Genomic DNA, 18,493 nt, shown 5'->3' with positions numbered 1-18,493 from the left:
CCATTTTTTTTTTAAAATCACTACACGCGGTTCACAATACACGGTTAGTTAGCGTAGTTACACACAGTGAAATGACGTGTCCTGTTTTTATTTCACGCATACTATCTGCTGGAGTGTGTGAAGCTATGGGCTGAGCTCTGTTATCTCAGCGCAGTTTTGGAGAAGAGTTGTCGGGCAAAGTGGAAGAGTGTGTCACGGAGGATAATGGGAGCAATGCCAGTACAATTGTTATAGCACTTTTTTTGAAAATAGTTTAATGAGCTTAAAATTGCACAACTGTTACTTTGAAAAGCTGGTTATTTATTAATTAATGTATTATTATTTAAATTTAATATTTAGTGTAGTGCAGAGTCTGCACTACAGAGATGTATTAATTATATATTTAAATTTGATATTTAGTGTGGTGTGTACTACTAGAGGCGACATCCATATCACTCTCAAAGTTAGGAAAGGATAATGTTTACAAGTCAGGTGTTTTCCATGACAAAATGTAGCCATATTTCTACCGACTGGCACTGAAGCTGGGCCAACACGTTACTAAGACATTTGGGTTGTTTTTGTGTCACCCAGCTGTACGCTGCATGTGGTTTGAAAATTGCAGGCAGTTGATTGCTGTAGCTAGTTATAGTAGAGGTAGACTAATGCGTGTAAATCTTCCAGTAAAGAGTCGGGACGTGATTCCTCGGACAGTGTCCGGAGTTCACATGTGAAAACAGCTCTACTGCATGTTGCTGACACATATGCTGCAATCGGGTGATGCCTGAGTTCTCCGTATAGTACAGACTGACAAGCGTGTGTGGATTCTCAGCCAGTCTGGATGACTGTGTTCCACCACGCTCTATTCAACATCCAGCTGAACTCAGGACAGTCATTTCATGCTTTGCTTGTTCTGCCTTTGCTGTGACAAATATGACTTTTCAAGCATGTGTGCAGTTGGGAACCAGAGTACAGTACATACTTTGTGTGTGTGTGTGTGTGTGTGTGTGTGTGTGTGTGTGTGTGTGTGTGTGTGTTAGCCTGGCAGCAGATATGAAGGGAAATATGTATCTTTAAAACCCCCTCAGCCTTTTATCCTGAACTGAAGATGACACTATTTTTGGTTTACATTTTGACTGTTGTCACCAACTAATCTAAGGTAATAATAAGTCTGTCTTTGTCAGTAGCATTATCTGAGCTCCAGCCTGATTTGACCTTCCTGTTTCCTTATAGGCCTGTCACGATAACACATTTTGCTGGACGATAAATTATTGTGATAAACATTAATATTGTCATTGTGAGACCATTTTCATCTAATATAATGATAATGGCATAATAATGCAGGTACACCTTTTCAAATATGAATAAACTTATTTCTAAAGAATATTGAACACTGGAACTGGAAGACATTTTAAATATCCCCAATAAATGAACAAAACAATCAAAAACAATAAATAAAATGAAATTTTTTCCGGCCGCGATAATTTCCATTTTAAAATTATCAAGCTCATTTTTATTTATCATGCGATTAATTGACTTATTGCATATTGCGACAGGCCTATTTCCTCACGCTGCATTCACACTGACTGCGTTGGCCGTCAGACAGTACGGCAAAAACACAGGTATGCCTATTCATTTTGAATGGGGGTAGTGGGTCTAGGCTGCAGCGGAGGGAGACGATAAAAACCGCAGCGGCCTGCAACGGAAAGTTGGGACAGAGTCATCAACTTTTGTAGAAACTCAACCCTGTGTCACTCTGCGTGGCCAGTCATGTGTGCGTAAATCAGACTTGTCGGGTGTGTTTTGAGGTTGTGTGAGAGTCCCGTACAGGAAACGGGAAACATCACTGCCTCTATTGCTGCCACAAGAAAGTTTTAAAACCCCAAACGCAAGCAGTGAACTGCCCGGGAGTTTGTGGAACAGCTGACTGTTTCCTCAGTCTCTCCGTCTCTTTTCTTTCTCCCTTTCTCCGGGAAATGAAGCTGCCTTCAAGTGCGCTCGGAAACGTCCAGAGCCCTGTACTACGAATCAAGATCAACATGCTCCGGATTTATTTCAGTTACCCGGCTTCACCTAACCTAACAACCGCGGTCCTGCATAAGCTGTGTCACGACGGTGGTTATCAACTAGTTCAATCAACCCAGGGTTTCCCAATCCAGTGACGCGCTTTCACATAAAAGAGGCGGTGTTTGCACAGCACGACCAATCGCAAACATCTACCAGAGCCGCATATTTTACATAAGACCTAACTATAATTCTGCATAAATATGAAGAACACAGACACGATTTTACAGGCAAAACGCAATACAGTCGCTGTAAATGCGTAAATCACAACGCTTACCAATGTCACTTCCCCGTCAGTCAGGCACAAGATCTGACCATGATTACACTTGTTTGTCCATAAACTGTCGTTGCTTTAGCCTATTATTTCAGTTGCAACCCTGGCAGTGGGAAGCCATCATGAGAGCAAATAAAAAATATAAAAACATAATTCAAACCGATGTGCGCGTTGGCAACACACGGCTCAAGAAGCCGACAAACGGCCTATATGTAATTCCCTCCGCTGAAAATCTATATCTTTCATAAAAATACTCATCAGAGAATGTTTACGGGGTTGTCGCTCTCTAAATGTTTTAACTTTTATGAGCGCACCGAGCTCCAGCTGATCTTCTAAGAACGGTGACGCCGTTATCAACCGAGTATTGATTGGTCAGTAGGCGGTGCTTTTACACCGGTTGATCTCTAATCTCCAACATAACCTGCTCCCCAGCAGGTTAGGTGTTCAGCAGAAGTTACCACGGCGATTTTAACCCGGTAACAAGTGATCCACCGTCGTGATACACAAAACCCTGGGCTGAACCTGAAGTTACCTCGTTAACGCCAAGCCTCTGATCTATAAACCATCTGATCGAAAAACAGTAAATCTACGAAAAAAATTAAGTCTACTCGTGCTACATTGGGGGATTAAAGTACACAACAGGACGTGACACCCACCGCTGCACAACCCTGCAGAGAATCACCAGGTTTGCTTTTTGGGTATGTGAACGCAGCCTTAACGGCGTCTCCTGCTCACCAACCATGGCTGGCTGCTGCTCCGTGATAAGTCACTTATCATCCCCAAATATGCCCTGTTTACTCGTTCACACGCACTCAGAAACTACCAGGGTTGTGTAATATGACGAGATATGTATGTATGTACGTACGCTGTAGAACGATGTGCATGTGTTAACCCTCAGAGATACTGTTTGTACCCTTTTTAAATACTGTGGATGAGTTAGACCTTAGACATTGTAGTTACTGTTAGAAATCGAGCAGGGCAGCTTTATACTAATATTAAAATATATGATGTACATTGATTTGTCTTATTTAGTTTGTTCTATTAGCTAAAGCAAATATGCTTTACTTTTTCTTTTTTTCAATTGATTTTTCATTCGATTATTAAATTTATTAAATCACAAATTTGATCTAAAAAATCCTCCAAACTCAGAAACACTAGTTGAAAAGTAAAATATTTTTTTGTGGTTAAGATCATTAGTGGTTAAGAAGCTCTTCTGAAATGTTTCCTGCTTATGAACTAGTGATGGTCTGGGCGGGGGGGCGTTACTACATCTGCTCTGCTCTGCTGGCGTCGGTCTCCAATTTTAGCGGCAGCTGGTTTGACCACAGAGATACGAGTGACAGACGGCAAGCTTGACTGCAGTCTATTTCTGTGAGAGAAACACTGCAAGCTGCTACAGTTTGCTGCTCTGCTGCATCGCAGATGCATCCCAGAGTACATATAGTTGGTGCGTTTCGAGTACGGATGGCGTTCTCGCCACAAACAAACCGCTCCAGAGTTCGATTGAAAGCATACCGTGACCACCACCTCAAGCAGGTCTCGGTGCGTTTGTTTGGTGCGCACCAGAGTTCGATTGCCGCGTTCTCACCTGCCCAAACAAACCGCACCAGCGGGGCAAACAAACTCTAGTTCGATTCAACCGAACTAAAGGCTGTGGGTGTGAAAACGCCCAAAGTCTCTCTCCTATCAGGTCTGAATAAAGTTTCACTTTAACAGATGGATTATCACCCCAGCAATGTTACCTACTGCCTTCTTCCCATCTTTCCTTTTCACTAAATGCAAACTATTTGAAAGTATAGTCTACATATCAAAAAGATCTTGTAGACAGAACATTGTGATTGTTAGAGTACTATTAAAACATTGATCCAAATCAAATGGACATATTGCAGTCAGTGCAGTTATTAATTTCAGTTCATAAGTTTGCTAATACAAAAGTGGCCGTGTCATTAACAGCTCCAATGAATAGTTTCTAGTAGGGCTGCAACTAACGATTATTTTCATAGTCGATTTAATCTGTCGATTATTTTCTCGATTAAGCGATTAGTTGTTTGATCTCCAAAAATGTCAAAACATGGTGAAAAATGTGGATCAGTGTTTCCCAAAGCCTAAGAGGACGTCCTCAAATGTCTTGTTTTGTCCAAAACTCAAAGATATTCAGTTTACTGTCACAAAGGAGAGAAGAAACTAGAATATATTCACATGTAACAAGCTGGAATCAGAGAAATCTTATTTTTTTTTAATAAAAAAAATGACTCAAACGATTAATCGATTATCAAAATAGTTGGCGATTAATTTAATAGTTGACAACTCATTGATTCATCGTTGCACCTCTATTTTCTAGACATCTGGGATGCTACAGCTTTACTGTCCGCCCAATAGTTCAAACGTGGAAGACAGTATTCATATTTATTGTTGTTGTTCCAGTGTCCACTTCTGTAGTTGTGTTAAATTACTTTCACTGTGTTCTAGCTGCAGCTTGAGAATCGAAAGTGTTGTTGTGACTGTAAGAGTAACGTGTTAAGTTGTGTTGGACAAGAACTAAGGGCATGTAATGGCTCACGCTACAAATGAAGCAAATGTCATTGAGTATAAGTCTAAACTTCTTTCTCCTGTCTTCCTGTCAGCCAACACGTACTTCTTCATGGTGCAGGCTCAGGGCATCATGTTGAGGGACAACGTGAGGACCATCGGCCAGATGATCCGATTGTACACCAACAAGAACAGTACACTCAACGGGACGGGTGAGTGATACACACAGACCCCTTTCTTAGCTCAATACAAAGATTCTACACCCAGTATATGAAGAGGAAAGAACATTGAGAGCCTGGCCCACATGTACCAATATGCATTGTACATGAGAGTAACAACCAGCAATCAGACCATGTTGGCAAGTGGCTTTCAACACCTTTTCACATTCACCGTTTCTACTTTCCTTTCAAATGTCCAGCCCTGACCATCGCTGTGTGGAGACTTAAAGGTTAGCAGCAATGGCAGCCACATTAACAGTGACCACAGTACTACAGTTCAATTTATAGAGCACTCTTCTAGATTCCCCCATGAGGAATTCTAACAAAACTTTTGCCACATCCACATGATACAAGCCTTTTGTGATCACACACCCTAACTGTGAATGAACTGAGAATACTTGCTATTACCTTCTGGCTTACGTTTTAGCACTCCCTTGGCTCTTAAACAGAGATACAAAAACTCTTTTATTCCTCGTTCCATTCAGGCACTCAATTTAGCTAAGAGGAGGTGATAACTCTTGCTTATCTTAATGTAATTTCTTTTTATTTATTTCATTATCATTATTGATTATTACTTTTAATATGTCCCCAACATAACTTTGCTACTATTGCTGTTTTATTGCTGTATTTATTGCTGTTTTTTTAGTAAGTTAATTGTTGTGTGGTTTGTGGTGTATATTTTCATGTGATGTCTTCCTGCTGCATACAAATTGCCCTTCTGGGACAAAGAATAAACTGAACTGAACTGTGTAATTACAACCTCTGGGTCCGTCATGTGATGCCATTGGGCCCAAAAATAGTTTTTTTTTTCCCAAAAGAGAGTCTGTAAATCAGTGGATAACGTTTTTTGAGGAACATCAACTTCCCTGTACAAACTCTGTAAAATGAGCCTGAGACCGAGCCCCTTGGAGGCGGGGTTAAAGGAAATGCTCTATAGGCCCAGTCATTTTACACACAGTCAAACTTTTTTGGCTTTGTGTGCTACCGAGCAACTTTAATCGGCCTCCAACTCTCTTTTTTTATACATCCCTAATTCAAACCCTAACAACAAAGCTGTTTGAACTGCTAGCCTAGCTTAGCTTATAGTCAGCTGCAAATATGGCTTGACCCCAAAAAAATTCTAACAAAAGATTTCTCAGTGGTTTACAGTAGTATCAGATGTACTTAAAAACGTACTAAAAGTTTACCAAAGTTTGACTCCAAGAAAGGCCCCATTTTCAAAATGGCGGCCGTCAGCTCCTTAAAATGACCATTACTCCTTTGTATTCCTCCTAGACCAGGACTACTATTCCAACCCAATATGTTTTGGCCATGTAATATTCGAATTAGCATATTTGCATGATAGATAAGTGATTACAAGTACAAGTATATATTAAAGCAATTGGTTACAAGCATATTTATGTGAAAAATAAGGGTGAATACAATTAGAATTCAAAAAGATAGAATTTAATAATACAATTTCCCTTAAGTAATTACATATTTCTCCTTTCTCTTATCGTTTGAATATATTCATTAGAACTGTGTGGTACTGTAAAATTAGTCAAAACAGGGCTGCCATGTGACGGCTCAGTACCGCTAACCCCTTTTTATTTTTTGTTTTACTTTTTTATAGATTTTTTTAAAATATTTTTTATAATAAATATTTTTTTGCCTTTTTTGTTTTTTTATACTTTTTAAATACTTTTCTTATTTATACATATCTTTTTCTATTTTCTTCAGTTGTTTCCTCTTATTCTGGTTTATTTTTTATACTTTTTGACCTTCACTAGATTTACCATTAGTCGTCACACTCTTCCTCCCATAGAGGTTGATTATAGTGATTCTCACAATTCCCATCTTGACATGGTCCACAAGCAGGCAGGCATGGTAGTCCATATGCCCTGCAACTGCACCGTTGTGTTTGGCAGGCAGTTGTGCAATTACAGTGGATCATCTGCAGCAGGCTTTCTGGGGCAGCAGTCTTACTGGTCATAACTGGCAGGAACCGGTTGTCCACCAGTTTCCATCCCCAATCCACTGTGTTCCTGTCACCTTCCTTTCCAATCCACACCGTGATCTGGAAGTAAACTCTTTGGCAGTGGTATTTGGTTGAGAACTCAATTGGAGGCAGACGTTATGGGGTAACGAATGATTTGGCGGTAACGATTTTCTTGCGAAAAAGGTTGTAGTGCAAAGAGGCAAGTGAATCGGTACTCCGCCAAACAACACTGCCATTGCCTTGGTCCCATGGTCCTCTATGACATCCCTTGCTTGATGTGGGAGCAGAAACACATTTGCAAAGGACTGGATGGTTGATTCACCATTCACAAGTTTCTGGAATGCTGTCTGTTTGCCAACTCTAAAAGTGCATGAAGTTGTATCACATCCTGTGAAGGCATAAACAGCAACTGGGAACACAAGTCACTACAGGACTTGTTTCATCTCACTGATGTTGTACACTTTAGTAGCTTTGGACTTGTCTGAACGAAAATAGAGGCCTCTATTGTTCGTCCCAGCATAGTAGAGGAGAAGAATGAGTAAAGGCAGCTACACACCGGGCCGATAATCGGCCGTTGGACAGTCTGGCGAGGTCAGTGAGTCGAGTCTGTTCGGTGTGTTCCGTGCCGTCATCCGTTGGAGGAGCTGTCGGCCTTCATTTTAGCCGACCTGACGTGCTCAGTCGGAGACAGGGCAGTCAGGACTCACCCAGAAACGGCAAGCGGGATGAGCGTGACTAAGCCTCTCAAAATCGGATGAAAATCTTTTAAACTGACCTTTGTTGATCTGAAATGAAGACTGCATGGGCTATTTCTCGCTTAAAATGTTTTCAGAAACTATTTTAGTACAATATGAGATCGTATTCTGAATGAGTCGCCATTAATGGCCGGTTGAAAAATCCGGAAGCCGCAGCCAGACCCACGTGACGCATTCGTCCGATCAGCTGCCGGTTTTCATTTTTTGGTCGACAATACAGATTAGCGCCGCCTGCTGTTATGGAGACGTATTACGTCTCATCGCTTCGGTGTGTTCCGAGACATTTTTTTGACCAACTCGGGGAGACTGATCAGTCCAACTGCCTTTTCTGCCAACGGTCGGCCGTCTGGTTGGTCTGTAACGGCCTATAGGTCTGTATCCTCCCCTATCAAGATTGTGGGCTGATGTTCTGAGGCCTTGACTGCAGCTTTGACAACGTCTACGTCTGCATCACTTGATGCATTGATAGCAGTGCAGCCCTTCTTCTCCAGCTCCTCGGTCATAAGATTGATAAGTCCTTGTTTGTTGCAAAATCTGGAAAGGAAATCATCCTTTCTTCCCACCAACTCAGTCTCTGCATTGAAGTTAACAATGGGGAGAGTGTTTTCACCACGTCTCTGATGCGTATTGTCTTTGATGGAAGGACCTTCGCTATAACCAGTGGTGGAGGAAGTACTGAATCTCAGTACTTAAGTAAAAGTACAAATAACCAGAGACATATTTACTTTAGTAAAAGTAGAAGTACCACAATGACAATCCTACTTAAGTAAAAGTAAAAAGTACCTGATTTTAAATTTACTTTAAGTATTAAAAGTAAAAGTACTTGCATAACGATTTATTCTCTTAATCTTATTTGCATATTACAATTTAAAATGGTAATATGCAAATAAGAAAAAAAGTTGGTTAGTTCATTAGTTTGCACCTTGGTCAGTGAGGGCGCTGTGTTTAGCGACCCATGATTTACAAAGGGGTGGTTCAGTTATTTTGATGCTGAACTTCGACAGTATCCATACTGTCCACTACCACAAACAAGGCCTGGCTTTTAAAAAAAGTTCCTATCCTAACCAGCATAAAATGGAAATATGTTGTTAGAATCGGAATGCGGTTGGTTTTATTCATGGATGTATTTTAAGTTTTATTTCCTTTTAACCATGGGAGCGTAAGCAAATAAAGTGTGTGAAGCAGTGGAAAAGGGGGAGCGGATGTGAAGAGGTCCAGCCAAATAAATAAGATATGAACGTGTCTTACGCAGCCTGGCGGAGAATTAATTGACGCTGTGGAGAGGCAACTATGATTTAAAAACGGGAATAATAAAAAACAAACTTATGTTGAAAACTATAATTTTCACTTTTACTGGAGGCTGTATTACCGAGGGTCAGCGGCGCTGCGCCCGGGCTCTGGAGCACCGAAGCCCGCTTGGCAGCCAATGACGGATCGGCGGTGCCCCATATTTATGGCAACCAAACTTCACTGGTGAGACAAACGTGTGACGGTCAGGAAGACGTTTTGGCAGGGGGGGAAAACTGATCAGAAAATGTAACGTTGTAGCACTGAACAGCTCCTTCAGTGACAGACTGCTGCACCCGCGCTGCGTCACAGAGAGATACCGCAGGTCTTTCCTGCCTGCTGCTGTCAGACTCTACAATCAGCACTGCTCTCAGTAGACCACATGGACAAAAATACACACACCAGGACTGATAAAACATAAGACATACAATAAAACATGTGACTTTGCAGTTACTGTAAATACATTTTACTTTTACTTTTTACTGTGCAATTACTGTAAATACATTTTACTATTTTAATATTTACTCTAATATTTATTATTGTTGTGTGTTAACGTGTGTCCTCTACTTTCCTCTTATCCCTTGCTGCTGCAATAGTGTGAATTTCCCCATTGTGGGATTAATAAAGGATTTTGAATCTTTGAATCTTGAAAAGTAGTGGACTTGAAAGTATAGATAATTGCTGCAAAATGTAACAAAGTAAAAGTCAAAAGTATGCACTATTGATTCTACATAAGTACACATACATGAAAAATGTACTTAAGTACAAAGTATTTGTACTTCGTTCCATTCCAGCCCTGGCTATAACCATCAAAAACAACTGTTGCTTTACCATAATGGTGTATGGTAAAGTCTGCATATGACGGCTGCAGCAACTCGAACCCAGCCAGCGCACGACCCAGTGACGTTTCTGATCCTGGACCTCCAACTCTGAGTCAGCAGCGGCCCACTGGGACCCCCGGCTCTGGGGTTTGTGCTGGCTGAACTGGAGTTGCAACAGCCGGCAACTGAAGGACTGCCTCCAGAGCTGCTGTACATTCTCCTTCTGCAAAGTAGTCTCCTAGCGGCGGGGAGTGGGTGGAGGGACCGCACGGAGGGGGTGGGGGGGCTAGCTAACTGTTAGCGAACTAGCTAACTGCATAGTGCCTGTTGGAAATTATACCAACATTTCAAAATGTCTGGGAAATAATCAAGTTAGTACAATGTGAACATGAAGAGGAAACACACTTGAAGGCTGATAAAACACTTATCAAAATATCTGCCTGATGAGCATGTCTTCTGGTCTGCATAATATCGCAGCAAATTAACTATGTCGCATGATTTTAGAACTATATTCCAAAAGTCTATTACAAAAGTTATCATTGCCCTCTCTTTTTAACCAAAACACAATACTGATTCATGACAATCATCAACATTGGGAGTTTACACAGAGTGTGTGAAGACAGCAGTGTCATGGCCTGACACAGTGTGAATATAGCCCCATTCTGGCCTTTCACTAGGGTTGGGTACCAAACTCTGGACTTTTTAGGGTACCGACGTCGGTACTCCAGAGGACCGATTCACGTTAAATCAATCTGTGCCATATTTCGGTACCTGAGAGCGCGTAAGTTTGAGTTTCTCTGTCCTCTGCATGTTGACAGAGAGCGGCTCAGCTCTGACACAAGTGCGCAGAGCTGCGGTAGGCAGACTAAAGCGTCAGTTATACTGGCGCGAGACGCCGTGGCTTCGGCCTCCATAGATGGAGCGTGCGATATGAGCATGTACGGAGACATTAATGCTCAACGCATTGTTCGTTGCAGTATTCTCTGAAACACCAGAGGGCGTAAAAAACAAAATAATCTGTGAATAAGCAAGTAGTAGAGAAGTAGAACGCGGAAGTCATCCATGATAAACACTGACGTACCATGAAACATTACATTTATCTACTCTAATTATTAGGGGTGCAACGGATCACAAAACTCACAGTTCGGATCGGATCACAGTTTTGAGTCAATTTTCGCATCAGCACAAAAAATTGGGAATTTATAAGATTTATTAAAAATGTAATAACCTACAACAATAATGACTTATTTCACCAGTAAATTGCTATTAAATGACTAAAACATAAGAAAAGAGTATTTTACAGTAACTTTAAATGCACCCCGAGGTTTACCAGTTTCAAGTAAACGCAGCATTTAGTCCCGTCTGTGTTTTTCCGACAACAGCAGTGACCATAGTGCTAGTTTGTGTCTTTAGCTGCAGACTGTTGGACGTCCCGGTGTTGGAATCCTCTACAGTGAAATACAGTCACACTTTCAATTAGTCAAATTCGGAGGTGCCCGACCACCCGCCACAACAAAATGCGGAGCCCTCGCACTGAAACGACATACAAACTTAGCTTCAGAGAGACTCTGTCGCCTTTTGGAGCTTGTTAAAGTCACAGGGAGTCACAGCAATGCCGGTAACGCGGATGCAAGTGTGGTTACACTTTTCAAAACTCCATACAGACCGCGTTCGCTGCAATATAATATATTGGCAAGGCGAAAGCAGCCGCGGTGCAGTTAACATTTCTTCCGAGACAGCGTTCTCTATGCCCTGGTGACTGACTGGCAGGCTGGAGGTTGTAGGGCAAGGCAACTTTATTTCTACAGAACATTTCAGCAACAAGGCAAATGCAAAGTGCTTTACATAAAACATTCAAGAGCATTTAAAAACAGTCATTAAAATAAAAACTGGCTAAAATAGAATAAGAGGGGAGAGGGAGGGGTTTTATTTAAAAAAAAAAAAAAAAAAAAAAAGAACATTCTAGAAAATGCATTTCTAAATGAATAACAAAATGTTATAAGTAAAAAGGATAAATAGGTTTGGAATTACACTACCAGTCAAAGGTTTGGGGTCACTTCGAAATTTCCATCCCACTCCATTACAGACAGAATACCAGCTGAGATCAGTTGCATTGTTTTTTTAACCAGGGCAGCAGTTGTCAGATTACATTATGTGCTTACATAATTGCAAAAGGGTTCTCCAATGTTTTCTCGGTTAGCCTTTTAAAATGATATCAGATTAGTAAAGAGAATATGTATTGTGGTAGTATTTTGGAAGTAATGGTGCTGCAGTACCGGTTTACAATCATTTAAGGAAATGTGCACCCCTTAAGAAAAGTAAGTACCTTCAGCTTGTATGGTTTCTTCTGCAGACTATCCTGACGGCAGTAACTCCAGTGAATACCTGGTGCAGCCAACCACGTACCTCCCTGAGAACTTCACCTACGCCCAGAACCTCCCCTGCCCACAGCGATTACCTTCTATGAGTGAGTAGAGCATTCCTTCCACTAGGAACGGGTTGTTTCAGGGTCAGTGACTTCAGGGAATCATGATTTTGTGATCAATGGGCAAATGAAAAAAGATCTGAGGCTTCACAAAGCCGAGCAAAGTCCCTTCAGCTGGTTTAGTTCAGTTTAAAGACGGAGTGAGAGCGATCACACAGCTGTTTGATCGTTCCCGTGTATGCAGCATCACAATAACTGGAGACTCTGAGCTGATATGGATGAACCAGGTGTGAATGTTCAGGACATGGTGCGGGATACCTCCACTGACTTAAATCAGGATTGTGTACCAATCAATATCAAGCTTCAGATTTTGGTTGATACTTGCCCCCAGAGCATGAGCACCAAACCTGTTCACCAGCTTTTGAGCTACTTGTTTTTGGCATTTGTGGCGCCCCCTATGGGTCGGGCTCAGAATGCTTTGGCATACCGATTACCAAACAATGAGAGTAGATATCTTCCAAGATTTATGATGATTGGACTAATGGTCAATGAGTTATGGCCAATTTCCTGCTAAGCCCCTGCCCTTTGTGAAGTCTTCTAAATGATGGCATGTTTTTTTGGACCGGTCTTGCCTAATTATAGTGCGTTGGTGCTGTAGTGGCTTAAAATCCTTCCAGAGCCACTTACCAACATAGGGGTATGATTCCAACGCACATAAGACCGAAACACGAGTCCGAAACGAAAATCCATTTTAAGTCCATTTATTTTCATTTCAGGTAGAGCGGTGTAAAAACTGTGTACGTGTGTGTCTGTGGTTGAACCCCCTCCCTACTATCAGACATGATAAAGGGTTCTTTTGCAGTGACGGTATTATAGTGCAGAAATATTAAGGGATACTCCACTCAAAACATGATTCTAGCTGTTTTCACTATATTGGAAATGTAAGGGAACTTATCTTAAGAAAGAAAAAAATATTTTTTTAAACGGAGGTGAGGTTCTAGGTCTTCATGTGTTATGAAAGGAGTAGCCTGTCCCATAATGTAGGTTAATCAGTGAATGTAAAGTGATTCATGTTCAGAATTAGTTAGTAAACCCGTCTACCGTCCACCCCTGTGATGAAGTCGAAATCCAAAAAGTAGATGTCATTTCTGTTTTTCAGCTCGTGCAAATTAAAGTTTAATTTCAGTATTTTCAACCAGAACCCTATTTCCCCATGCATTTGTGCGTAAGTCACTAATGGAAACAAAAAGACTTTGAAATTGCTCCAGTATTGAGCGAGAACACTGTAACCAGCAGCTGTGAACCAGGCTGCAATGTAACCCTATAGGACAAATGTTCACCGTCTGTTAGCGTCCACCAAAAGTTCAGTTTTTGCCGCTGACAGGCTCAGATTATTATTCTAAGTGTCTGACAACATTATGGGATGTGTTTTCTGATTGGTTATGATGGATCCACAAGTATGTATTGCAGTTGGTTTGGCAGGAAATAATGTTTTTGGAAATTAGGAAATTTTTGTTTTTGTAGTGTTGCCAATCTGATCCTAGGTGTCTTGTTTTTCCAATAATATTTGGTGATGATAATGGATTCTAGTGATTTAAAATAGGTGTAAATAAATGTAGACGTAAATCCCTTTTGTAACTTAAAAATACCGTTTGTTTAGTCAAAGTGTTCTGCAGAATTGATGTGATTTGTAGGCCTATTTCTAAGTTAATAGAGGCATGAAAGCCACAGTCCGATCCTTTGTGGATCATCACTCTGAACACCAGACACTGATGCAGGATTTATCTTCCAAACATCATGAAATCATCAAACCTGAGGGAGCCAATAACAGAGGGGCTGTGTCTTTATTAGTGCCAGCCTTGTGTTTTCCTGTGCAGTGATTCTTTAGTTGTGTGATGCTGATGTCTCGCTGGAATCATGTGTTCACAGAGGGCCTTATGGAAGTGAACATGACAGAGATCCCTATGGAGGAGATAGAACTCCAGTTCTCCAAGTTCTTTGACATGGAGTTTGGAGGCCATTGGAAACCAAAGGACTGCAAACCTCGCTGGAAGGTGGCTGCATGCATTTCACAAGTCTTCTAATTATATAGAGTATAATGTCTGTGATGCAAAATGGATTATTCTGGGGGAAAAAAGCAAAGCTAGTAGACGTAGTATGTACGGGTGGATTGTTACTGTAATATTTGTCTTCAGGTGGCCATCCTGATTCCATTTAGAAACCGGCATGAACATCTCCCCATCCTCTTCCAACACCTCATCCCCATGCTGCAGAGACAGCGGCTGCAGTTTGCCTTCTACGTCATCGAACAGGTACGTGTGTCTGTGTGTGTACTGGTTTAAGTGGCCTTGTGTGTTTTTGCAACACTGTTCTAAAGTCTTTTTGGGTAGTGAAGGGCGCCCATGACATCAAGGCTTCATATGACTTTGTGTGTCTGTATGTGTGTCTGTGTGTGTATATAGAGCGGGAGCCAGCCCTTCAACAGAGCCATGCTGTTTAACGTGGGCTTCCTGGAGGCCATGAAGGACCTGGACTGGGACTGCCTGATCTTCCACGATGTTGACCACATCCCCGAGAACGACCGAAACTACTACGGCTGTGGTCAGATGCCACGCCACTTTGCTGCCAAGCTGGACAAATACATGTACATGTGAGTGTGTTATGAAAATGCAGATACTCTTTTGAGAACATATCAAATATAAATGGCTAAAGCTGTGGATCTAATGTTGAAACAAGTACAGATCTTCTTCTGTGGCACTGAGAGTTGACATGAAGTATCTGGACATGCAGTGCACGATGTACGATCTACGTGTAACCGGTGCTTGTGGTTGCTTCCAGTCTTCCATATAGCGAGTTCTTTGGCGGGGTGAGTGGACTCACTGTGGAGCAGTTTCGCAAGATTAATGGCTTTCCCAATGCATTCTGGGGCTGGGGAGGAGAGGATGACGACTTGTGGAACAGGTTAGTCTACTAAAGAGGGCTGCACAATGGATTCACATTCACATGGCGTGTGATGTTGTTTGTGTGTAATCGACATGTTCTTAGCTTGATGTCCAGAACACTGTCAGCTGACTGTGAACAAATGTTAAGCGAGCGTGCCTGGGAGGAGACGGTGCTCATGCTTCTGTCAGCAGGTTGTTAGTAGACTGTGAACAGTGTTTACAGTTAAACCGATGGGTGGAGGAAGTAATGCAACCTGGTCTCTCCTCAGGGTTCACTATGCTGGTCTGAATGTCACGCGACCGGACGGAGAGATCGGCAAGTACAAGTCCATTCCTCACCACCACAGAGGGGAGGTGCAGTTCCTTGGGAGGTAAGACGGCTTTTTGTCTCAGATCTACAATAAAGTCTCTATTCTAAAGAATAAGCAATGCAAAAATTATTCTTTCATTTGTACTCCATGTTGCAAAAAGTCATTTAACTCCTTTAAATGAATGAATAGAAGAAGGGATGCACCGATTGATTGGCAGAACATCGGTATCGGTTGCCTTGTTGACTGCCATCAGCCTATCTGCAAATTAGATGCCATTCACAGATGGTAGCGGTTAATGTTGTTAGTGTTTTTTTTATTGCGGTCAGACTCAGTCTGCTACTGAGAAGAAGCCAGTGACTGGACACGACGCTGGCATGATGTCAGAGGCCAAAGGGTGCCATGCACACGTGTGGGTTGTTTACAGTAAAAGGAAATGTCGGCCCACGCAGTCTTTGATAACCACAGCGTTAGAGAAAGCGAAAAACATTCCCCACAGACAGCGACAAAACTGAAGGGATTACTAACAAGGTTTATGGCATCACATAAGCAGCCGTTCGGAAGCCTACACAGCCCAGTGGAGTCCATCTCCCAGAATGCACTGCGTCGTGGCCACACACGTGGATGAGCTGCTGGCTCAGCAGCACAGCACAGCGGACTGACACAGATTTTGTTGGACTAAGTACTGAAAGATTGTCATTGAATAGGTAAATGTTAGTGTAACGTTAGTTAGTAACATTTTAAGGCGGGTCATTTTCCGGTGAAAGAAGGATATATTAAAGGTTGTTTCATACATTTGTATGATTGTATTTGTTGGTCATTCAAACATAGGGTAATGACAGGATGAATGACAGTTGAGTTATTTTTAATAATAAGGATTTCTTTGTTTCCTTTTGTTTCTTTTCTCACAAAAGAACAACATCAAAACATCTGTATTGGCTATCGTTGCATTCCTACATGGAACTTATTGTAGATTCACAGGAATATAAAGTATATGTGACTATTGTAGTTCAGTCTGATAGATAGGATTCCCACAGTACCTTCAACAGTCTCATTTTATATTATAATATTCTTACATTTTTAGGTGATGCTTAGTTGCATAAGAAATATCTCCCCACAGATTTAAATATCGTTTGGTTCTCTTGTAATATTTGGTTGTCCAAAGACCACCTGCTCTCACCATGGTAACTGCGTCAAAGACACAAAACAGTCCAGATGATGCTCAGATAAAGACGGAGATCTCTATCTGTTACTCCTGATAGAATCTAGATGATGATAATGTTTTTAGTATCCAATAGGAAGCAGAAGAGTGGACTTTTACTTTGGTGAGCACTGAGCTACAGTGTACAGATACACTGAAACTACAGCTACTCTGTGAACAGCCTTATGGTTTCACACAAGGTGTCCAATTCCATATGAGATGGACAGAGATGGAGGTTGAGTTTCAAATGGTGTGTGGACATCCAAGAAGAAATGTCAGTCGGACAGGCTGAGATGCTTGCTGCTACCTGCGTTTCAGACTCAAGAAAGGAGAGAATTTGTTGAGTGTCGTCAGCGTAGCTGTGGTAGGAAAAGCCATGCGAATGAATGACAGACCCGAAAGAGTTGGTATACAGAGAAAAGAGGAGGGTACCCAGGACTGAACCCTGAGGGACCCCAGTTGTGAGTGGGCAAGGTTCTGAGATAGATCCTCAGTTACCCTGTAGGTACAGTCTACCAGGTAAGATGTGAGCAAGGAGAGCACAGAGCCTGAGACACCCTGTCGAAATGAGGATCTGGTGGTTCACTGTGTCAATGGCACTGTGTCAAAGGCAGCAGAAAGGTCCAGAAGGATGACGAAGAGAGAGAGGTTGCTCTAGCGACGTGAAGCTGCTCAGTGACCGCAAGGAGGGCAGTTTCATCTGAGTGGCCAGCCTTGAAGCCAGACTGGTGGGGATCCAGAAGGTTGTTCTGGTGAAGATAAGAAGAGAGTTAATAATAAATGGCACGCTCAAGAGTTTTGGAAAGGAATGGAAGAAGGGACATGGGTCTGTAGTTATTTACCTCAGGCGAGTTGAGTGTGGGTTTTTTGAGGAGTGGGGTCACTGTTGCTTCTTTAAGAGCATTGGGGAAACAGCCAGTTGACAAGGAGGCGTTGATGAGATGGGTGAGGAAAGGAAGAAGGTTGGGAGCAATAGACTGGAGAAGGTGAGAAGGGATAGGGTCAAGGGGGGCAGGTGGTTGGGCGGGCGGAGGTAATCAGGGTAAGAACTTGTTTGGGAGATAGAGGGGTGGAAGAGGAAAGAGTACTGGATGTGTTGGATGGAAAGTTGATTTCAGAATGTGTGGTGGAGAATGAAGTGCGTCATGTTTTAGGAAAATGTTAAAGGTATATATGTGTGAGCTCCATTCCCATTTGGTTCCTACTGAAGACATAAATGGTAGCAGTAATCTAAAGCTTGAACCCTTGGGACTGTTTCTTTTATTTATTTTTTTAGCAATCCTTAAACAGACGCAGGTCAGGCAGCCACAGGTTTATGTCCTAGGTATAAACTGCTGAGGTATTCCTCTGTCTGTAGGTATAAACTGCTGAGGTATTCCTCTGTGTCTGTAGGTATAAACTGCTGAGGTATTCCTCTGTCTGTAGGTATAAACTGCTGAGGTATTCCTCTGTCTGTAGGTATAAACTGCTGAGGTATTCCTCTCTTTCTGTACGTACTAACTGCTGAGGTATTCCTCTGTGTCTGTAGGTACTAACTGCTGAGGTATTCCTCTGTCTGTAAGTACTAACTGCTGAGGTATTCCTCTGTCTGTATGTATAAACTGCTGAGGTATTCCTCTCTTTCTGTACGTACTAACTGCTGAGGTATTCCTCTGTGTCTGTAGGTATTAACTGCTGAGGTATTCCTCTGTGTCTGTAGGTATTAACTGCTGAGG

At 42.0% G+C, this 18,493-nt stretch overlaps 1 protein-coding gene across 2 annotated transcripts in view; it reads left to right on the top strand.

The window, feature by feature from the left end:
• The window catches only part of b4galt6 (UDP-Gal:betaGlcNAc beta 1,4- galactosyltransferase, polypeptide 6), a 28,867-nt gene that overhangs the window by 4,391 nt on the left and 5,983 nt on the right, over positions 1-18,493 (top strand). The window contains exons 2-9 of one of the 2 annotated variants that reach the window (XM_036006842.1): positions 4,939-5,055; positions 12,256-12,369; positions 14,257-14,381; positions 14,523-14,639; positions 14,790-14,977; positions 15,166-15,288; positions 15,539-15,640; positions 18,103-18,199. In XM_036006842.1, coding sequence (XP_035862735.1) covers positions 4,939-5,055; positions 12,256-12,369; positions 14,257-14,381; positions 14,523-14,639; positions 14,790-14,977; positions 15,166-15,288; positions 15,539-15,640; positions 18,103-18,184 — 968 coding nt within the window. In that variant the 3' untranslated portion in view covers positions 18,185-18,199. Of the gene's footprint in view, positions 1-4,938; positions 5,056-12,255; positions 12,370-14,256; positions 14,382-14,522; positions 14,640-14,789; positions 14,978-15,165; positions 15,289-15,538; positions 15,641-18,102; positions 18,200-18,493 lie in introns of those variants that run through there. The other variant, XM_031311821.2, reaches the window with a different exon arrangement.

Source organism: Sander lucioperca, chromosome 11 (genome assembly GCF_008315115.2).
Source record: "Sander lucioperca isolate FBNREF2018 chromosome 11, SLUC_FBN_1.2, whole genome shotgun sequence".
NCBI classification, from domain to species: Eukaryota; Metazoa; Chordata; class Actinopteri; order Perciformes; family Percidae; genus Sander; species Sander lucioperca.
Note: the sequence above shows the minus strand (reverse complement) of the source record. Positions and strands in the feature narration are given on the sequence as shown.